The sequence below is a fragment of the Scyliorhinus torazame genome, chromosome 10 (genome assembly GCF_047496885.1).
Source record: "Scyliorhinus torazame isolate Kashiwa2021f chromosome 10, sScyTor2.1, whole genome shotgun sequence".
In the NCBI taxonomy this organism is placed as follows: domain Eukaryota; kingdom Metazoa; phylum Chordata; class Chondrichthyes; order Carcharhiniformes; family Scyliorhinidae; genus Scyliorhinus; species Scyliorhinus torazame.
The window spans coordinates 145,414,276-145,437,140 of record NC_092716.1 but is presented as its reverse complement, the minus strand read 5'-3'; the positions used below and the strand labels follow the sequence as shown (position 1 = coordinate 145,437,140).

At 51.4% G+C, this 22,865-nt stretch overlaps 1 protein-coding gene across 1 annotated transcript in view; it reads left to right on the top strand.

Moving 5' to 3' along the window:
• Nucleotides 1-19,861, top strand: part of LOC140430268 (astacin-like metalloendopeptidase) — a 132,429-nt gene extending 112,568 nt beyond the window's left edge. Inside the window, exons 5-6 of the mRNA XM_072517692.1 lie at nucleotides 18,921-19,039; nucleotides 19,670-19,861. Of these exons, the coding sequence (XP_072373793.1) occupies nucleotides 18,921-19,039; nucleotides 19,670-19,861 (311 nt within the window). The remainder of the gene's footprint in view (nucleotides 1-18,920; nucleotides 19,040-19,669) is intronic.
• The last annotated feature ends 3,004 nt before the right edge of the window (nucleotides 19,862-22,865 follow it).

Genomic DNA, 22,865 nt, shown 5'->3' with positions numbered 1-22,865 from the left:
TCCTTGATCTATTTTTCAGGTCATCTATCTTTGCCCTCAGATTCTTATCCTTATCCGCCACCATCGAGATCTCAACCTCCAGCAAGGAAATTTAATTGCTGTGCCTCAACAAGGCTGCCTCCATCCTCTTGCTCCTTGTCATGCTTCTTCACAGCTTCTGAAGTCCTCGCCACCGTTTTGGGGACAGGGCCTAGCGCCTCCTCAATGGATTTACGGAGAGTATCAAATATCACACTCCACTGCCTGCCTCCCAAAGTGTTTTTCAAACTGCTTCTCAAATTCAAGAGCAAGTACCCTAGTTAACATTCCTACCATGATCAGGGTGACCACAACCGCTGGAGCCACCATCTTCCCTGCTAAAGTTCGATGCAAAGCCTCCGAGTCCGTTGAAGAATTTCCATTTTAAACTTCTTAGCTGTAGCCTTTTTTGACATATTTCCACCCTCGGATCCCACTACTTTCTTGTAGGAAGAGTGTCCATCAAAAAATCCAGGGAGCTGAGCAAAAGGGCAAAAAACAAGTACCCTGTTGGCAGCTACCAAGTACATGACCTCCCCTACATACCATCAACAGAGGTCCCTACATTAGGAATGTTGGTAGTAACCAGAGGTGGTAACTGGAAAAAATATTTTTTTGGAAACGTTTTTATTAAAGTTTTAACATGTTATGCAAAATTACAAAATAATACAAACAACAACCTTTAAACCAAATACAAACCCCCAAAACAACCCTTCAATCCACGAAACAAAAATCCCCCCTACTCACTACCCCCTCCCCCCTCCATGTATAGGCAAAGACAAGGACATCTGTCGATTCCGCAGCTCGAGCATATCCGAAACACCAAAGATAGCCGCCAAAGAACAGGGCTCCAGCTCAATATTTAGGATCACCGACATGGTGCTAGAAAAGGACCTACAAAAACCCAACAGCTTGGAACAGGACCAAAACATATGTGTGGTGTATGGGCCCTCTCGAACAGTGCTCACATCTATCTTCCACCCCCTCAAAAAACTGACTCATCCTAGCCTTAGTGAGGTGCAATCGAAACATTACGTTCAGCTAGACTCGGCTCATTCTTGCACATGATGACGTGGCGTTCACCCTCCGCAGCACCTCACTCCATTCCTCGTCCTCCACTATTGGCCCCAATTCCTCCACCCAATTTAGCCTTTATCCCTTCCACCGAACTCAATTCTTCCCCCCTGATCCGTTCACACATGCCGGACCTACTGCCCTTCTCTGACCCCGAACAGGAGAGAATCCTCGCCAAGAAGGATGATGTTAGCATCACCAGGAAATCTGGGAACAATCTATTTTGCTTTGAATAATTTTATTAAGGCATTTGTATGAACACTAAACACAAACCAACACAGGAGTAAGAACAAACAGGTTCCCCATAATAAATACATAACTACCCATATGCCCCACCCTCCCTGCCATTCTGCTCCTCCCATCCTGCCGTCTCCATTTTAACCTCCCCCACCCGCTGACACCTCAATTTTGCTTGAAGGAATCGATGAATGGCTTCCATCTCAGGTCAAACCGATCAACTGACCCTCTTAAGGCAAACATGATTTTCTCCAGCCTTCGGAACTCCACCAGGTCACTCACCCATACCTCCGGTTTCAGTGGCTCTGAGTCCCTCCACTCCAGCAAATCTGTCCCCAGGTTACAAGGGAGGCAAAGGTCAGAATATCGTCCTCTCTTGCCCCCTGGACTCCTGGGCCTTCCGACACACCAAATACCACCACTTCTGGACTACCTTCTGTTATGGGCCAAGGTTTAGAAAACTCCAAAGTATGTCATGGAGTTTACCTGACGTACAACCTTTAATCGATTTTGATTAAGAGGAGAACAAAGGCCTACTTTCCAGGCGTTATGCAACAGGGACCTTAAGTATTTTTAAACAAAACAATGTTTATTCTATGAATTCAGTTAACATTTTATAAACACACAGTAAACATTTTATCAACTACCAACACAACTACCCCCCACAGATACGGTACTCTATATGTAACCCGTAACAACTTTCCTCACAACATCCATAAGCCAAACACCCTTTTTAACAAAGCAGTAGGTATAAATTCTTTACACAAGACAGTGATCAATTTTAAATTATCAAGTGATCTGGACACCTTTTAGCATGCAGAGAGAGAGACAAAATGAACCTTCCTTGTCTGAATTCAGCTTTCAACTGCCTAAAACGAATGTAAAACACAAAGCCACAAACAGCTTCCAGCTCAAAACGAAAGTAAAAGCCAGAGACACAACCCAGCTCCACCCACACAATTACATCACTGCAGCTATTTGATAATCAGCCATTTCTTAAAGGTACACTCATTACACCTCACCCTCAGCACCTTGTACATTACGTCTGCGAACCCCTGCCAGAACACCTTAATTTTCAGACATACCAAAACATGTGAAAATGCCGTGCACTTCCCACACCTGCCCTCGACCCCTTCAAAGAACCTGCTCACCATGGCCACCATCATATGTGCCGTTTGAACTACCTTAAACTGGATAAGGCTGACCAAGATGCATTCACCCTCTTCACAGCCTCCTCCCACAACCCAGCCTCCATTTCACACACACACCCCCGTTCATCCTCCCATTTCCGTTTGGCTTCCCTGATCGGGGATCCCTCCCCGTCCATTAGATGCTTGTAGATATCAGACACTTTGCCCTCCCCTATTGTTTCCTTCAATACCACCTTATCCTGTAATCCCGGGAGTGGCAAAACGGGAAAGGACAGCAACTGCTTCCTCATAAAATCCCAGACCTGTAAGTATCGGAACCTGTTCCCACTGGGCAGCTCATATTCCTCCTTCAAGTCCTCTAAACTTACAATGCTTACCCCCCCACAAACAGGACCCCAAACCGCTCGATCCCTGCCTGTTGCCACCTTCGAAACCTTCCCCAGTGCAAATCTGTGATTACCGCAAATTGGTGTTCACACCGAGGCACCTTCCAACCTCAGATTCTGCCGCCACGGTCCCCACACCTGCAGGGCTGCCACCACCACAGAGCTCGTGGGGTACTTGGCCGGCGAGAACGGCAGAGGTGCAGTCAGCAATACCTCTTGGGGGGGAACAATTTATTGACAAAACTCCGCACCTGAAGGTACCTAAACATGTCCGAGCTGACAACCCAAATTTTTCCTTCAATTCCCCCAGGTTTGCAAACCGCCCCTCCAGGAATAAATTGTTCACTCTCTCCAGCCCTTTCTCTTTCCATTCCCCAAATATGCCATCCGGCCTTACTGACTCAAACAGGTGATGAGCACAAATGGGAGCCAGCCTTGAGGTTGCCACCCAGCTTAAAATGCTGGTGGAGTTGCAGCGCTAGACCCCTGCTGGTCACTCCCTCTAAAAGACCCCCTCTGAATCCCTATCTGCCCAAATAAAGCTGGGAACAAGCCGCTCAACTGTTCGAAAAAACGACTTGGGCAGGAACACCGGGAGACATTGAAATAAAAACAAAATTCTTGGCAAGATATTTTAGACCCAGCCCACCAAAGATAATGAGAGACTATCCCACCTCTGTACGTCACCTTCACTCTACTCACCAGGCTTGTATAATTCACCTTCCAGATCCTTGGACCCCCAAGTATTGAAAACTAGTTCCCACTAACTGAAATGGCAACCCCCTCCCTAATCTAGTATTCCTTTGGATGCACCAACCACAAAATATTCACTCTTCCTTATGTTCAACTTCAACGGGGCCGCATACAGCAGCGTACCCATGACACAAACCCAGGACCGAACCCAAACCTCTCCAGCACCACAAAGAGTGTCCCCATGTCCCCACTCCACCGGTCAAAAACCTCCGCATCAAATGATATGTTTATCTTTGATTCTGGCCCGGCCATATGGGTAAGCACCACATTCAACATCTACCTCACTGGATGACAACTTCCGTCCCTTCACAATCCTTGTCTGGTTTTCACCCACCACCTCTGGAAGGCAAGGCCTGAATGCCAACATCTTGGCCAATAACTTGGCATCTGCATGCAACAGGGAGATCAGACGATACAACTCACACTCTGTGGGGTCCTTATCCTTTTTCAGCAAAAGAGAGATAAAAACCTGCCCTGGTGTCTCCGAAGGGCGCACTCTGAAAGAATCCCTAAATATGCCCAGCAAGAACGGAACCAAACTTCTTATAAAATTCCACCAGAGACCCATGTGCCTCCTCCAAACCCAGTGGCACCTACAGATCCTCCTACAATTGCTCCCCCACCTTGGGAAACTCAAAACCACCCAGGAACTCTGCCATTGCCCGCTCATCCTCCGGTGGCTCCGACTTATACAACCTCTCATAAAAGGCCCTGAACACTTCATTCACCTTATCCGGGACAGTGACCAGCTTGTCCTCCAAATCCCGAACCTGAATTATCTCTCTGGTCATCTTCTGCACCTTAGCTGGTGAGCAAAGAGACAACTGATCTTCCCATACTCATACACCATTCCTTTTCCTTGCCTCATTTGGGGCACCACCCTGTCCGTGGACAACAGGTCAAACTGCAATTGCAGTTTATTTCCTGCCTGCCAAGAGCTCCAGGATTGGGTCCCTTGCATATCTACGATTACCCCTTGAAACCCATCCACCAGTTTCTGTCACTTCTCCCTCATCTCCCCATCCACATGTGCCTTATATGATCTCTTCTCTGATCACCGCCTTCAACCCTTCCCACAAAGCCGAGGGTGAGACCATCTTGCTATCGTTGTGTTGTACATAATCCCGTATGGCCCTCAATATCTTCACCCCGAACCCCCAAGACCGACAGCAGCCCTACGTCTAACCTCCACCCCCTCCGATGCTCCCGGCTGTCGCCCCGCTGACCACCCACAATGGCCCATGGCTCTGCGGAATACCATCCCCATACCACAGTCCCTACACTCCACCCCTGCACCCCACCCCCAATCCCAGCACCCCAACCCCCACTCTCCAACCCATCACCCCTGCACTTTACCCCAGCCCCACCCTCCACCATACCACTACCACCCCCCAAACGGACGCCACCTGCTGGAGAGGCAGCATGCAGCCCACCTAATGGAAAAACCCACAGGAGCCCATACAGGGGAGTGCTGGACGGGACTACGAAGCGTATCGCTGGCAAGGGCAGTGACAACCGCCGGTACCCTTGGCAGCAGGGGTGGGGGCGCCCGCCACGCTGCCGGGCACCGATGGGGAGGGAGCGACATGCGGGGCCACCATGTAGCCCATTGGACCTGGTTAGGCATGGGGGTACGCACCATGCTAACATGTTGCCCTTCCACCCCCTGCAAACAACGGATATTGGAATTCAACCAGCGTGGTGACCTTCCTCCTTCCTCGTCGCTGCAGTGCTGGGGGATGCACTCCGGTTGTACGACCCGGAGCTGCTTAGGGAGGAGGACCCTGCGGCAGCAGAGCCTGACCCAGAGGAACAGGAGGCAGTTGGTGAAGATGGAGAGCCAGCCGTCCAAAAAGCCGAGGAAGAGGAGGTGCAAAAGATGCGCTCGCTTGAGGCCTCCCATGTGCCGGCACATATCCGGAGTCCGCAGATTGACTTGGAGACCCGTTACAATGATGCTCAAGCAACGACCTGGGGCGTGATCGAGCAGTGCTTCAGCATCCTGAAGATGCGGTTCAGGTGCCTGGATAGCGCGGGAGGGTTGCCCACATCGTGTTGGCCTGCTGCATCCTCCACAGCATCGCGCAGCAGAGAAGCAATGTGCTGGAGGAGGAGGATGACTGTCAGTCCTCATCCGATGAGGAGGATGCAGGGAAGGGTGAGGATGGGCAGGACATGGGGCCCGGGCAGGCACGGGAGGTCGCACAATGTGTGTACTTGGGCCAACACGCACAGGACGCTCGTCTCCAGGTTCACCAAGTAGGGGGGGACTGGACAGGGGCACAGACACCGCATCGCTTGCACAGCACCCCGCCGCCCAACCTGCCTCACCATGGCGTGCGGGCCCTGGGTTGGCAATAACCGCGAGTCGGGGCCCATGCGATGGAGGATGATGACAACCAACTCCTGGATGAGCCCTGGTGCTCCGCATTGTTCGGCAATGTCTGGCGCCTGACCACAGTAGCACTTACTACCGTCCACCTGGGTGGTCCCTACATGAAAGCTGGCCATTCCGTCACGTGGTCCCATCAAATACTAGGGCTGGCGGAGGAAGGTCGATGATGGGGGGGGGGGCCGGGGGGGGGGGGGGTGGGATACCAGAGCAGTGAGCGTTGGCTGAACTGCGGACCCTGGGCCAAGCTCACCCATAACCCCCAACCATTCCACCACCCCCCCTCCTCTGCGGCCAGCCCACACCTCACACCCTTTCGTCAGAGCACCGAGACAGGTTGTAATGTTGTACACAGGTGTTTAATGTGAACAAATATATGCAGGTTTGTGCCCTAACCATTAATGCTATACTGTGTCCTGCACCCTTGCCAACTTAACTGGTATCTACTTTCCTGGCCTTCGCTCCCAGCACTAAATCTAGGTGGATCCCCAGTCTTTACATCAGGAATGGAGGCGACCTGTTGTGATTCCCGTCATTGACCTGGGTCCCCTGTGGCAACCGTCTTCTGGGACGACTGGACCTGGATGGGCCCAGCTGCTGCTTGGGTGTCCCAGTTGGCATGGTGCCTCCGAGTTCTGCCCGCTGCCCATGTGATGCGCCAGGGGAGCCCAAGGCGCTGGGGTGTTCTGGCACCTCCCCTGTGGGAATCACCAGTAGGGGCCCCATCGCCTCATCCTCCCTCAGGGTGCCTGATAGCTCCCGGGCTACTCCTTGAGAAGGGGATGCGAGCGGAGCTAAACCATGAGGTTCCCCCGTCACCTGACACTTCCTGTCCTGGAGGCCTGCTCTCGTTTTGACCAGGGTCTGCATTCTCGTGGCAATGGAGCACAGGGAGTTGACCACACCAGTCTGAGACTGCACCACATCACGCTGCGACAGAGCCACCACCTTTGGGCATGTGGCACATCAGCCAGTGACTGTGCCATTTCTCTCTGGGACTGGGCCACCTCCCTCTGGATTTGGGCCATGTTGGCCAGCACCTTGGCAATGCCACCAATGGCCTCAGCCATGGCCCGCTGCATTCACCGCCATCGCCGAGTTCCTCAGGGTCCAAGGGGTGATCAACGGGGCGAATATTGCCCTATGGGCACCTGCAGATAACAGCCGACTCTTCACAAACCGAAAGAGGTTCCATTCAATTAACGTGCAGCCATTAGCTGTGCATCATGTATGTCAGTGCCTGATACCACCTAGGCAGTGTACGCGGCACCTTCATCCTAACACATTCAGACTCATCGATCGACAGTTCCAACGTGCCACAGCAAAAAACCGCACTGACTTCCTCAGAAGACAAACATGGGACACAACCGACAGAATACCCTTCGTCGCCCAATACTTTCCTGGAGCGGAGAAACTACGACATCTTCTTCACAGCCTTCAACACGTCATCGATGAAGATGAACATCTTGCCAAGGTCATCCCCACACCCCCACTACTTGCCTTCAAACAACCGCGCAACCTCAAACAAACCATTGTTTGCAGCAAACTACCCAGCCTTCAGAACAGTGACCACGACACCACACAACCCTGCCATGGCAATCTCTGCAAGACGTGCCAGATCATCGACATGGATACCACCATTACACGTGAGAACACCACCCACCAGGTACACGGTACATACTCGTGCGACTCGGCCAACGTTGTCTACCTCATACGCTGCAGGAAAGGATGTCCCGAAGCGTGGTACATTGGCGAGACCATGCAGACGCTGCAACAACGAATGAACGGACATCGCGCGATCACCGGGCAGGAATGTTCCCTTCCAGTCGGGGAACACTTCAGCATTCACGGGCATTCAGCCTCTGATCTCCAGGTAAGCGTTCTCCAAGGCGGCCTTCAGGACGCGTAACAATGCAGAATCGCCAAGCAGAAGCTTATAGCCACGTTCTGCACACATGAGTGCGGCCTCAACCGGGACCTGGGATTCATGTCGCATTACATTCATCCCCCACCATCTGCCCTGCGAAATCCTACCAACTGTCCTGGCTTGACACAATTCACACCTCTTTAACCTGGGGTTACCCCATCTCTGGATCTGTAAAGATTTAATCACCTGCTAATGCTCGCATTCCAAGCATTGTCTGGCATCTTTGAATCTGTCTATATATATGTTTCTGGAACATACCTCTTCATTCACCTGAGGAAGGAGCAGCGCTCCGAAAGCTAGTGACATCGAAACAAACCTGTTGGACTTTAACCTGGTGTTGTAAGACTTCTTACTGTGCTCACCCCAGTCCAACGCCGGCATCTCCACATCATGACTAACACATTCAAGCAGTGTTGACCTGCGTGGCACGCCTTGTCAGCACCACCTCCTGATCCTGCAGGTGGTTGGAACCCTCCAACTGCACCTGCAGGTGCTGAATGCTTGTCGACAACCCCTCTTGTAGTTCCTGGCTCCACGACGGCATTTCCACGATTGATGGAACCGTCTGTTCCACAAGCCAGAAATCCGTCTGGACAGCAGCCGCCCTCTGACCGTCTGCCCCTCCGGGAATTCCTCCCTCCACCTGATGTACCGGTGCATCTGTGTTGTGTTCACCAGATGTTGCCCCAAGAGCCTCACTAAATTGCTCAACTGAGGTGAGTATCTCTGGAAGGGTGGAGGCTGTTGGAGACAGCTGTGACGGGAAGTCATTGTCAGCCCCGAACTCGAGCTCCAGGGTGCCTAGGGATGCGGGGTGAGAGCTCCCATCCTAGTCAGCCTCGTCCTCATCACTGGTCGACATACAGGATTCTGGCTGTGGCTGGAATCGGGGGAAGGGGACAGTTTGGCCTGCCCCATCACTAGCAGCTCCTGCAAGACACAAGACAAGATGCATGATTGCATTGTGGGCCGGCGGGGGAGAAGTAGGGATATATTGGGAAGTGGATGGTGGAGGGGGTTCTGCGGTTGGTGGTGGGTGTGGGAGTGGTGTGAGGATGCTGGTGTGGGAGGGGTGAGCAGGTCACACACGTGCCATAGGGAACAGCAACTCAGTGGGGTCTCACTTTCTCGCGTGATTTCGACCTCTGCCCTGGCGACTGCCCTTTCTTCGGGGCCACTTACCACGTCCAGTGCCCTCTGCTCTGTTGCAGTGAGGGTCCGGCGGTCCCCCTCCAATTTCCATCCGCTTCCGGTGGTTGTGCGCGGCCTTCTCCTGTGGGAGGAAGGTGTGGGGCAGAAAAGGTACAGCGTTAGACTGTCTGACGCATGCAGCCCAGGAGGTGGGTAGTTGGTGGCTTCAGTGGCCAGGGCAGCCGACCATGGTGGCCGGTATGATGCTGGCATGTAATGCAGGGTGGTGGTTCGGTCGTCCTGCAGGTGGAGGGGGGTGGGGTTACGGGCGTGTTCGACGGAGATTAGTGCCAGGGGCTGACTACACACCCTGGCCGCCCTGAGGAAGTTGTGCAGTTTTTTTCCTGCAATCTGGTCAGTCTGGATGGTTTTGCCCATGGCGTGACCTCCTCTGCCACCTGCAGGCCCGGTGAACATCAGTGGCTTGCGGTCTCCTCCCTACCCGGGGTACAGAACTGCCCGCCTCTCCTCCACGGCGTCCAGCAGGGTCTCCAGTTCCGCGTCGGTGAACCTCGGGGCCGCCTGTATTGCTGCTAGTTTGTTGGCTGGGGTGGTGTGTGTGTGTGGAGTGAAGTTTGTAGATGTGGCTGCAGCTTGTCAGCCTCCTGAGTGTCAATCCTGGACCTGGCGAATCCTGCACTAGTTCGCATTGGAATCGATTGTGTTCCACGTGGTGCCAATGCTAGCCCCTGAACAGTCGTTGAATTGGTCCCAGTGCGGCACCAGTTTTGCTGTCGTCGAACTCCATAAATTCAGCCCCGTCAACACTTACACTCATGACGGAGAATCCAGCTGCATGTCAGCTCCCATATTTAAATGTGCAAAGACACTTGCCATCTTTACTGGCAACCCAACTACCTTGTAAGGGGTCTCTCAGCACCTCACCCCCCCCGCCCTCGAGTCAGCCATTACCACCATGATGCATCATACCTTCACCACCAATTCTTGGCCCCAGGCCCACTTATGATGGCCACCTGCCCCACTAAACCCGTGAGACAAAGAAAATCCCCTGGTCACTGTTAGCTCCCAAGCCCCCCCATCTCCCACTCCTACTCCCTCCCTCCCCAAGCTGGCAGACTGTCTGCCTCCTCAGCTAACCCTTCCCCTCAAACAAACATTCTGGACTCATCGAGCTTTGCCAAGCCGGCCCAACAAGTCGCAGCTCCTCCACAATACCACTCCCGTCCACTAACCTACCTCTTAGAGCTAGCAAGGTCCCACCCACAAAAGGCCAACCACACCATCCCCCTAGCCCATTCCCCCTACACCCTTGTCCAAATTTCAGCATCATTCTCATGCTCTTCCTTCCCTCCAATCACCATATCAATCCACCTACTTTACCATCCCCCATGACCCTGGCCCCAAGAAAAGTCCCCCCACCGACTTCCATGAAAAAGAAGAACAAAGTTATAACACAATATATTGTAATATTTACACCAACCTGACCTAACTTTCATATATACAATTCCACCAACCCTCCTGAAGCTAGTCCCAGTCCTTTATCCTTGATGAAGGCCTCAGCCTGCTCCGATGTCACAAAATAGTGAACCTTTGAGTTCAACAGGACTCTCGGTGTCGCTGGATACACCACCCCAAACTGCACACCCTTGTTACACAGTACCGCCTTCGCCTTATTAAAGTCCACCTGCTTCGCCAGCTCCTTGCCAATGTTCTGATTGATGTGCACTGTGTGCCCATCCCAATCAATGTGCCTATTCTTCTTGGCCCAGCCCAGGACCCACTTCTTCCTCTGAAACTGTGAAAGTTGACGATCACCGTCGTGGAGGTTCGTTCGGCCGTGGCTTCTGCCGCAGAGCCGGATGAACCCTGTCCAATTCCGGAGAGGAGAACACTTCATTTCCCCCGCCATACCAATCGAGAGAACCTCTCTGCAAAATACTTGGTTTAGTATCGGGCTATTTGCTCCCTCCGCCCGGCAACCCACCACTCTGAGATTCAGGCGCCTGGACCCGTTCTCCAGATCGTGAACTTTAGTCTTGAGGCCTTCATTCCTCTCCACCACAACCAGCATTTCAGCTTCCAATGTGGCAAGCTGAACTTCATGCCTCGACAAGGCCTCCTACATGCCCTTCAGGATTTACCCTAGCTCTTTCACAGTTTGGGCCACCTTGCCCAATTGCTCTCGTATTGGGCCCAATACCTCCTTGATGATGATTTTAAATGACTCTTTAATCTCCTTTCCTTGCTGCTCAAATTGCTGTCCATCTGCCTTCCAAACTTCTCCAACTCCTGCACCATCACCCCTGCCTGCGTTTCTAACGTGATGGGCGTTGCCACCTCTGCCATCTTTTCTTTCCCCTGATTTCTTTGTTGGGCTACCTGCCAGGAGTTTATGAATTAAATGAATGAAAATCGCTTATTGTCACAAGTAAGCTTCAAATGAAGTTACTGTGAAAAGCCCCTAGTTGCCACATTCCGGCGCCTTTTCGGGGAGGCTGGTACGGGAATTGAACCGTGCTGGCCTGCCTTGATCTGCTTTGAAAGCCAGCTATTTAGCCCAGTGTGCTAAACCAGCCCAGTTTATTTCCTGTGGCCTTTTTCGCCGAGGCTTTTAACATTCCTCTGTTGACTATCTTCTCCACACCAACCTGCTGGGTTGAACACAAAATCTCCCAAAAAACAGGCAAAAAGGTTCAAAATACAACGCCCCTGGCAGGGGCCACTTTTCGTGTAACTTGCTTTCGCATGACGTCACCGGAATTCTCCACCGGGAATAATTTTAAACCAAAGTGATTCAGTATCTTGGGTCGTGAGACTGCAACATGAAAAAGTTGTTCGCAGACCAAGAACATATTCATTTACGCTATGACTGAGTCAGAAATGCAGATAATATGTCAGAAGGTAATACTGCTGTGGGCTTTCACCAGGAAGTTGTTCCTGTGTTTCCGTGTTTTCTCGTTGACTCTGCTGGAGGAGTAGAAGAGGAAGGTTCATGTTCAGATTCTCAATCTACTTCTTCACCACTGATTCCAGCTCAACCATTACAAGATTAACCAGAGGTATTGCGTAGATCGCGACACAATCGCAGTGCTCCTGGCAGTCTTCCATACAGCTAAGACATTACTTTTGTTGTATTTCTGTCCTCATGAGGGATTGAAATATAAGGGTGGAGGAGTGTTACAGATTGTCAGTTTGATTATAGAGTGTTCTTATAAGCCTTTCTCCTATATAATTTGTTTACTGGTATCTTTTAAGGGTTCTGAGCATGTGCGAGCTTCGGTGGGCTTTTCAGTCTGCAAGGGTGACATGTAAGCAAGACCTGTTTTTCAATTGCCCCTGTTTACATACGTATTACTGTTACTACTGTTCTGCTGAGCTACCATTATTGTCAAACTTTATTATTTATTTATTTAAAGAAGTTTATTCTTTTGAACAATGCATTCAACTACCTTCTTTGCGGTCTCAAGTTACCACAGGTGGGATTTGCAATGCGTGATTACCCTACACCTAGCCCCAATGAGGCAAGTAACATACAAAATCTGGGCTTCCTGACATCAACTTGATTGCAGAGTGCAACCCAGCATGAAACATGCTGCTGAATTGTAGCATGTTCAGCCCAGGTGCATGTATGGTTAGCATGACACGCAGCTAGCCTTTATTTCTTAAAGGTCTGCCACTCTTGAAGGGGAACTGCAATTATGATACAGCAGATACGAGAACAGTGTCAGGAAGAGTTGGGAAAAGAGGACTGGTCATAGAACAGCAGAGCAGAGATAACCTTGATAGAGGTGTTCAAAATCATGAGGGGGCTGGACAGAGTAGATGGGGAGAAACTTCCTGCTCATAAAAGGGAAAAGAACAGCAGGCACAAATTTAAAGTGATTTGCAAAATAAGTAAATGTGCTGTGAGAAAATGCTTTTCCACACAGTGAGTGGGTTCGGTCTGAAATGCACTGCCTGTAAGTATGGTGGAGGCAGGTTAAATCGAGGCATTCAAGAGGGCATTAGATGATTATCTAATTGGAAACAATGTATAAGGGGGAAAAGGCATGAAAGTGACACTAAATCATATGGCGGCAGAGTGGCACAATGGTTAGCACTGCTGCCTCACAGCTCCAGGACCCGGGTTCAATTCCAACCTCGGGTGACTACCTGTGTGGAGTTTACACTTTCTCCTGGTGTCTGCGTGGGTTTCCTCTGGGTGCTCCGGTTTCCTTACACAGTCCAAAGATGTGCAGATTAGGTGGATTGGACATGTTAAATTGCCCTTGAGTGTCCAAAACGGTTAGATTGGTATATGGGCATAGGGTGGAAATGTGGGCTTAATGTGGACTCAATGGGCTGAATGGCCTCCTTCTGCACTAGGGATTCTATATGGATTCTATAATGCTCATTTGCAGCCACAATTGGCCAAATGGCCTTCTGTGTCATAACAGTTCTGTGCTATATGGCACATACTGAGAAGGGAGCAGTTGGCCAAGGAAAGTCGATTCCGAAGATCTAGCCCTGAGGGCCTGAATAAATTACTGGAAAAGATTCAGTGACCTCACACATGTGATCATACATGCATCTTCAAATTGTGATGAATGTACGAATTGCAGGTATATTGGGCTGGATGCTATGTTTCAGCGGCTAAGTTCCCGCTCGAACGGAGAATTCGTGGGCATTTTATGACAAAAAAATCTGTGCCGACCCTTCACCGATTCCAGGACCGGCTAGCAGCGGGGCCAGGTGAAACTCCCAGCTTGCGCACCGAAAACGTCCGGAAAATAGCCACGTCCCTGCAGCGGTCGCGCCATGCGGACCTGACTCGCCATCCCCGACCCCACAGTCAATCCTCTGGCCACCCCCCACCTGCCCCCCCAGCCCTCGCGGAAGTACCCTCCCCACCGGCCAGCAGCATGGATCCCGGCCGAGTGTGGCGGCGTTGGACACAGTCCGCAGCTGCCACTCCGGGTTCCCGACCGCTGAGACAACAAGTGTCCCGCGCGGTCAGGAACTTGGCCCATCAGAGGTGGAGCATCATGAGAGGGTCTGCCAATGATGCGGCAACGCCGTCGCAACAGCGCGTGACACGATGTCGCCATTTCGGAGGGGGCGGAGCATGGCTGACCGGCGTCAAACCTGCACCGGCCCTGATTTGAGCGTCGGAGTCGATTCTCCATCCGATCGCCGATTACGATGTCGGCGTCGGGCAACGGAGATTCCCGCCCATTGTATTCTATGTAGTTGGTGCAGTAAGGATTAAAATCCTGGGTTAGTATATGACTGCTGCATTCATGTTTTAAAAAACCCTGGTTTGAAAGGCAGCTGGCTTTTTGAGACAGAGGTGCAATTAAACCATTGTAATAGTTGGTCTAATGGAATTTTGTTCATATAAAGAAGGTTCCCTGGAGAATAGGTAATTGGAGACGATGATTCTCCATTGGCCGACGGCGGAATCGTGAAATGCAATTAGGCGGAGAATTGGTTCCGACGCCGAAATTGCAGCAGGTGCTGATTTCATACCAAATCGCAATTCTCCGTCGCCTCGACAGGGGCGTCAGTGCGTTTCAGACGCACGTACAGTAAACGCTGTTTGCATATCATTAGCGGGTCTGACCCGGTATTCTCCGGGGCCTCCACGATTCTCTGCCTACAATGGGCCGAATTCTTGACTGCGAGGTTCACTTGTGATTTTCAAAATTGTGGAACAGCATCCTGGCTGATGTGGGAGAGAGAGGGGATACGGAAAGTGTCCAACATCGTCACAGTTTGCTGACAGTTGTGCCGCTGGCCGGGGGGACTTCTGCCAAGGCCAGGGGGGAGTAGTGGGGCCTGGCCAGGAGGTGGACTCTGGGGTCGGCGTGGACGGGCACAGAGCACCATTGACGCAGCCTGCAAGGCAGCCATGCAGCTGCACATGCCACTGAAGGCCCACTGTGAACTTAGGGCCACAGGTCATTTCGGTGTCCCCCCCCCCCGGGCACTCCCCTAGGTGCCCTCTGGCCCCAGCCGACCCGTCACTAGGATGGGCACACTCCAGCGCAACCAGTGCCATCTTGTCAGCTGGAATGAGCGTGTGTGAGGGTTGTAATGTGTATATGCGGCTGCAGCTTGTCAGCCTCCCTAGTGTCAATCACGGACTCAGCGAATCCCACACCATTTTTCATTGGAATCGATTGGTGCTAGCCCCACCACAGTCGCTGAATTAGTCCAGGATCGGCGCCAGTTTTGCTGTGGTGAAAGTCCACGAATGCTGCCTCGGCGTCAACAGGAATGGAGAATCCAGCCCATTGTGTTCAGCTTAGTAAGATGATGTACTTAGTGGAAGGAGCCAGGGACTGAAGCAGTCACGGATGAAGTTTTCAGTTTTGAAATTCAGTTTTAGATTGGTATGTGGACAGACCAGCACCTGCTATCAAAACAGTGAGTTTTGATCTGTCTGTGAATAAGAGCAGTTTCTCTCAAAACAGGGAATTAAAAATGTATCTGTGAAGAGGACAGGAGCAATGTCCCAAATGCTGGCACGTTACCAGTAGTTTGAGATCGGCAAGAATCTGGAAGTTGGATCCTGAAGGATATCTCTTTCTCAAAGCAGGGTATCCAAGATATATCTATTAAGCAAGTATACCTGGATCTGCTGTGTTTAACAGTGGATTTTGCCCTGAGCTGGGTGTTGTTTGAGTGGAGATAAAGATAGCAGTTAGGAGTTCTTGTGTGGTTGTAATGTTAAGCATTGTTTAATTTTATCCTATTGTCTTTATGTTATTAAAGCTAGTAACACTGTGTAGTGATAAAGTTTGTTTTAATATACCGTGGCGGGACTCTCCATTGGCTGATGCCAGAATCGGGAAATGCAATTCGGCGGAGAATAGGTTCCAATGCCAAAATCGCGGCAGGCTCAAAATTGTACGCCAAATCTGAATTCTCCATCACCTTGAGAGTGGCGTCAACGGAATGCACATGCAGTAAACACCGTTTGCATATCATCAGCAGGCCCGGCCCGGTATTCTCCAGGCCCTCTGGGATTCTCATTCCCACAATGAGCTGAGTTCCCAACGGCTTGGTTCATTTGTGCTTTTAAAAATCGTAAAACTGGTGCCATGGTTGATGAGGGAGAGAAAGAGAAGGTAGGACATAGAGAGGCGCGACTGTGGGTTGCCGGACCGGACACTGGCCAGGTTGGCTGGCGAGGGGGGGCCTTGCGGGGGCAAGGGTGGGGGGAGGGCAGGGGAATGGCCAGGTGCCCGGGTTGACACCCCATGGGACTGGGGCGGTGTCTAGTCACGGACTGCCCTTCGCCCTTACCGCAACCTGCAAGGCAGCCATCTTGCTGCACACCTCACTGACTACCCATCTTTCCCCTGGTTCTGCAGAGTGTCACCGGCCATATGGGTGCAGGTGGTTGGACTCCTCCAATTGCACCTGCAGGTGCTGCATGTTCAACAACAACCCCTCATGCACCTTCACAATTGATGGGACTGTCCGTTCCAGAAGCCTGAAACCCGTCGTCACCTTCCCTCCATCGTCCACCCCCTCGGATGTTCCTACTTCCACCTGCTGTACCGGATCAACTGTGTGGTGCACACCAGATAGTGTCCCAGGAGCATCTTCACTAAAGTGCCCAACCGAGGTGAGTGTCTCTGTAATGGAGGAGGGTGTTGGGACAGCTGTGACGGAAAATCATTGTCATCGTCTGACTTGAGCTCCGGGGTCTCCTGAGCTTCGGGAGATGGGCTGCCATCCAAGCTGCTTTCATTGTTGTCCGGTTCACGGGGCGACTCCGGCTGTGGCACTGGTTAGAACACAGAACATACAGTGCACAAGGAGGCCATTCGGCCCATCAAGTCTGCACCGATCCACTTAAGCTCTCACTTCCACCCTAACCCCGTAACCCTAATAACCCCTCCTAACCTTTTTGGACTCTAAGGGCAATTTATCATGGCCAATCCACCTAACCTGCACGTCTTTGGACTGTGGGAGGAAACCGGAGCACCCGGAGGAAATCCACGCAGACACAGCGAGAACATGCAGACTCCGCACAGACAGTGACCCAGCGGGGAATCAAACCTGGGACCCTGGCGCTGTGAAGCCACAGTGCCATCCACGTGCTACCGTGCTGCCCTGGGGGCGGGCAATGCCAGATGGACCCGCCCCATCACCAGCAGGTTCTGCAAGACAGAAGGCAAGATGCATGATTAAACTGCGAGGGATGGTGGGGGTGTGGGGGGACTGGTGAGGGTGGTGTGGGGTGAGGTTGGTGTGTGGGGTTGAGGTTGGTGTGGGAGTGAGGGTGGTGCTGGGTGGTGTGGGGGTGAGAGTGCTGTTGGTTGGGTGAGGGTGGTTTGGAGGTGAGGGTAGTTGGGCAGCGTTGACAGTTGTTGCAGGAAACCGCAACTAAGTGGGGCCTCACTTTGCCCGCGGCCAAACTACCTCAGCGACCTCCCTTTCCAATGGGCCGCCGACCACAGCCAGGGCCCTCTGCTCAGAAACAGTGAGAGGCCGCAGGTCCGGCGGCCGCCCTCCTGTCTTCTCTCACTCCCGGTGATCGTGCGTGGTCTTCTCGGAGGGGGGGGGGAATAGAAAACTACAGTTGTCAGACAGTTCGACGCATGCAGCCCATGTGGTAGGTAGCTGGTGGCTTCAGTGGCCAGGGCACCCGGACCTGGCGGCTGGTATGGATACCAACATGTGGGTGGGGTGGGGATTGGGGGGGGGCAGTGGTGTTGGCTTTCGGGGTATGTGGGACACCGCTGCCTACTCACCCTGGCTGCCCTGAGGAGGCTGTGCAGTTTTTCTATGGCATTGCTGGCCGGTTTGGATGACATTGCCCATGGCACTGACCGCCTCTGCCACCTGCGCCCAGGCATGGTGAATGACAGCGGCTGGCAGCATCCTTCCTAGCCCAGAGTACAGGACCTCTCCTCCATGGCGTCCAAGAGGGTTTTGAGCTCTGCATCCGTGAACCTTGTTGCCGCACTCCTTACTGCCACCTTGTTGGCTGGGATGGCGTCTGTGGGGGTTGAAGTGTGTCTCTGCTGCTGCAGCTTGTCAGCTTCCTAACCGTCAATTGCGAAACCGGCAAATACGGCACCATTTCTCATTAGAATCGATTATATTCCATGTGGCTCGCTTGCTCGCGCCTTAACAGTAGCAGAATCGGTCCAGGTGCACCGCCAGTTTTGCTGTCGCGAAAGTCCACGAATTCTGCGCCGGCGTCAACATTTAGTCTCAGAAACGGATATCTCTGTGCATGGAATCACTCCTGGAGCGAAGTATCTTACAAATTAACTAAAATATTAGGGTTTCTGTCTGATATCCTAGAAGCTGCTGGGGTCTGGTCTGGGATCGTAATAAAACGGTGTTTCCTGACCACTGCATCACCAAATCTCACACTGCTCAATTAACCACAGTCCCATCACTCACCCACCAACAATCAGGGATCATGCTTAATATTAAGCTGAGGGGCAGCATGGTGGCGCAGTGATTAGCACTGCTGCCTCACAGCGCCGAGGACCCGGGTTTGATTTTGGCCACGGGTCATCGTCCGTGTGGCATTTGCACATTCTCCCCGTGTCTGCATGGGTCTCACCCCCACAACCCAAAGATGTGCGGGAGAGGCTAAAATGCCCCTCATTTGGAAAAATTTTAAAAAACATGCGGCTCCATTTGCACTTGCTAAGAATGTCAACCTCAGACCCACCATTTACAATGTCTACATGTGGCATGGTTCAATGAAAATGTAGAACTTAAATGGGACCCAGAAATTATCCAGGTATCAAGTTTCCTAACCAGACTTAAGCTCAAGCCAATGGTGTCGTGAACACATTTAATTTTCTTGTTTTCAGATGTTTGTGGGTACATGCTGGCAACCAGAATTGGAAGTTTTACCTCTCCAAATTTCCCAGGACTTTATCCTAACAATGCTGACTGCAAGTGGCTAATTCGGATTGCTCGCCGTTACAAGGTATGTAAAAGTTGAAAAGCAACGTCATCAGAAATTTAAAAAAATATTAAGCCACCTCGGCCTTATAGTGAGTTAGAAAGCTTCGGAAGGGAAAGGAGATTCAACTTAAAGGAGTTGAGAATTTTTCAAGTGCAACCTGGTGGGATAATTGTGATGAAAGTGGTTTGTTTGGATGTCATACCATGGTAAGGGAAATAACAAAAGAGGAAATATTAACAGATCTCGCAAAACATCAGCTATTCTCTGTATTAATTTAATACAGAATAGAAAACCAATGTCCAAATTTGCTAAAGACACAGATATAGGTATTATAGTAAGCACTGTAGCTGATAGGATGAAATTGCAAAGTATTACCATCCCCAGACCAGACCCCAACATTTGGTAGGATGCCGGACAGGAACCCAAATATTTTATTTAATTTTTAAGACCGTGAGAAAAGGATACTTCGCCCCAGGAATGACTCGACACACAAATAGAGATATTCTACATTAAAGCAAACTTTATTATGAATACAGTATTAAACTAACAATAATATCATACAAGAAATAGCTTATAATTACTAGTTGTTAATGCTTAACAATAAAGTGAGACGCTAACTTCTAACTGCTATTTTTTTTACCTCCAATCAAGCAAAATCCATCTCAGTTCAAAATCTACTTTCAAATACTATTAGCAAACACAGGAATACTTGCTCTATCAAGATGTCTTGGAGAAACTGCTTTGAGAGAGAGAGACCCTTCAGGAAACAGCCTGTGGATTCGTGACTGTGCCAAACTACTGTTTAACTTGCCAGCATTTGGCAAAAAGTTCCTTTACCTATAATCTCAACACCTGACTGCTTCAACCCCTGGCCCTTCCTATTAACTACATCATCTCTATCCCACTAATTGGGTGATGTCCAAGTTATTAATCTAAACGCAATTGGCAGAATTCTCCATTTGGGAGACTATGGGCGAGATTCTCTGTTTCCCGACGCCGATTTCATAATTGGCGATCAGGTGGAGAATCCATATTTACGATGGAATTGGGGGTGGCGCCTGTTTTACGCATGTTGCGCTTGCTCAGCCCGCTCTGAAATGGTTTCATCGTGGCGCGCTCCGCAGACCGTTGGGAGGGCCTTAGAATGTCACCTGAAGGCCCTCCCCTGATGCTCCGCCTCCAATGGGCTGGATTCATGGCAGTGCGGGGGACATGCGGGAACCTGGCATGGTGGCTGCGGACTGTGTCCAGCGCTGCCACAATCGGGCGGGAGCAATGCTGCTGGCCGGGGGGTGGGGGCTTCAGCGAGGACTGGGGGGACTGGTGAGGGTTGGCGAGGGGGTGTCCAGAGAGGGGCACTACCTGGCAGGCCGGGTCCGCACACAGCCGACGCCATGGACCATGCAATTCTCCGGCCATTTATTTTGAGAAGGCTGGGCATTTTAGGTGGCGCGGCTGCTAGCCCCTCATAGGTCGGAGATCCGGGCAGCGACGATCCCCTCCCCCTCTCACACCCGCACTGCTCAGGAAACCCCAGCTCCAGATTGCCTGAGGGCCCTCCCTTAGTGTGTTCCAAGCACTCAAGTGTGATTTCACTGCATTACCTCACTTTGATGTGGTCAATGTTCAGAAACATTTGGGTTTAACCATGTAGGCCACAGAACAATGAAAGGAGATGAATGAATCAAAGCTGCAGATGGTTTGTAGATGCTGTCAATCACAGACCAATACTAGAAAGCTATGAATGGCTTGCAGTTAATGGATCTGTGGGAGCCAGACGCAGATCACAGTTCCTCTCCTCCCAGGAGAGCTGCCAGATAAGTGTAACAGCTGTTCTCACTGCCCCCATCTGGACAGCTCTCTAGCTTCCAGAGGTTTCTTTTCTGGGTGTGGGGTCTTTGTGGGGGGGGAGTCAGTTGGGGGTGGGGGGGGGGGGGTCCCTTTTGGTCTCCATATTACACAAGTCCCTGGAGGGGGGTTCCCCTATTAGAGGGGTCTCTGGGAGTCCCCCTATTAGAGGGGTGCCTGTGGGTGGGTGTCCCTATTACAGGGGTCACGTGGGGGGTCTCCCTATTACAGGGATCCTCCTGGGGTCCGTTTATTACTGGGGTCCCTTGAGAGAGCTCCCTATTACAGGGGTCCCTGGGTGGGGGGTCCCCTATTGCAGGGATGCCTGTGGAGGGTCCCCCTATTACACGGGTCCTTGTGGAAAGGATGTGGGGGAGTTTGGTAATGGAGACACGGGCAGGCAGGGCATTGCTGGAGGGGGAAATGGCCCTTAAATGGGGTTGGGTGGTCTCTGCCAGTATGACCCTGGGGTGGTGGACCTTGCGGTGGGCCAAAGGGGCAACCGTGATTCCAGGCCACAGGGACTGGAGAATCATGGAAAGCCGGAGCACAGGTTGCCGGGCTCACTAAATGGATGCAAATGGGTTATTAAGACCCATTTTCATTTATGTCCATGCTCCCATGGCGTGTGGCATGGATAGTTCTCGCCACCAGAGGGGGGGTGGGAGCACAGTGATTCGGTCGGCAACGGGCATCGATCTCGAATTTTCCCCGACCCCTGGGTTTCTGTCCCATCGGGGAACCTGATCCGGCATCCCGGGACGAAGAATCCTGCCCAACGTCTCTCATTATCTACTCCCCAGGGAAGCTTCTTTCCAGAAACAAAATTCTATTTGCCCTATTTAGGTAAATGATCTACATGGTTAGAATGAACAAAGAACAAAGAAATGTACAGCACAGGAACAGGCCCTTCGGCCCTCCAAGCCTGTGCCGACCATGCTGCCTGCCAAAACTAAAATCTCCTGCACTCCCGGGGTCCGTATCCCTCTATTCCCATCCTATTCATGTATTTGTCAAGATTCCCCTTAAACGTCACAATCGTCCCTGCTTCCACCACCTCCTCCGGCAGCAAATTCCAGGCACCCACTACCCTCTGTGTAAAAAAACTTGCCTCTTACTTCTCCTCTAAACCTTGCCCCTCGCACCTTAAACCTATGCCCCCTAGTAATCAACCCCTCTACCCTGGGAAAACGCCTCTGACTATCAACTCTGTCTATGCCCCTCATAATTTTGTACACCTCTATCAGGTCGCCCCTCAACCTCCGTCGTTCCAGTGAGAACAAACCGAGTTTATTCAACCTCTCCTCATAGCTAATGCCCTCCATACCAGGCAACATCCTGGTAAATCGCTTCTGCACCCTCTCTAAAGCCTCCACATCCTTCTGGTAGTGTGGCAACCAGAATTGAACATTCTCCTCCAAGTGTGGCCTAACTAAGGTTCTATACAGCTGCCAATTTTTATACTCAATGCGGCCAATGAAGGCAAGCATGCCGTATGCCTTCTTGACTACCTTCTCCATCTGTGTTGCCCCTTTCAGTGACCTGTGGACCTGTATACCTAGATCTCTCTGACTGTCCTCTTGAGGGTTCTACCATTCACTGTCTATTCCCTACTTGCATTAGACCTTCCAAAATGCATTACCTCACATTTGTCCGGATTAAACTCCATCTGCCATTTCTCCGTCCAAGTCTCCAAACGATCTAAATCCTGCTGTATCCTCTGACAGTCCTCATCGCTATCCACAATTCCACCAACCTTTGTGTCGTCTGCAAACTTACGAATCAGACCAGTTACATTTTCCTCCAAATCATTTATATATACTACGAACAGCAAAGGTCCCAGCACTGATCCCTGCGGAATCACAGTCACAGCCTTCCATTCAGAAAAGCACCCTTCCATTGTTACTCTCTGCCTTCTATGACCTAGCCAGATCTGTATCCATCTTGCCAGCTCACCCCCGATCCTGTGTGACTTCACCTTTTGTACCAGTCTGCCATG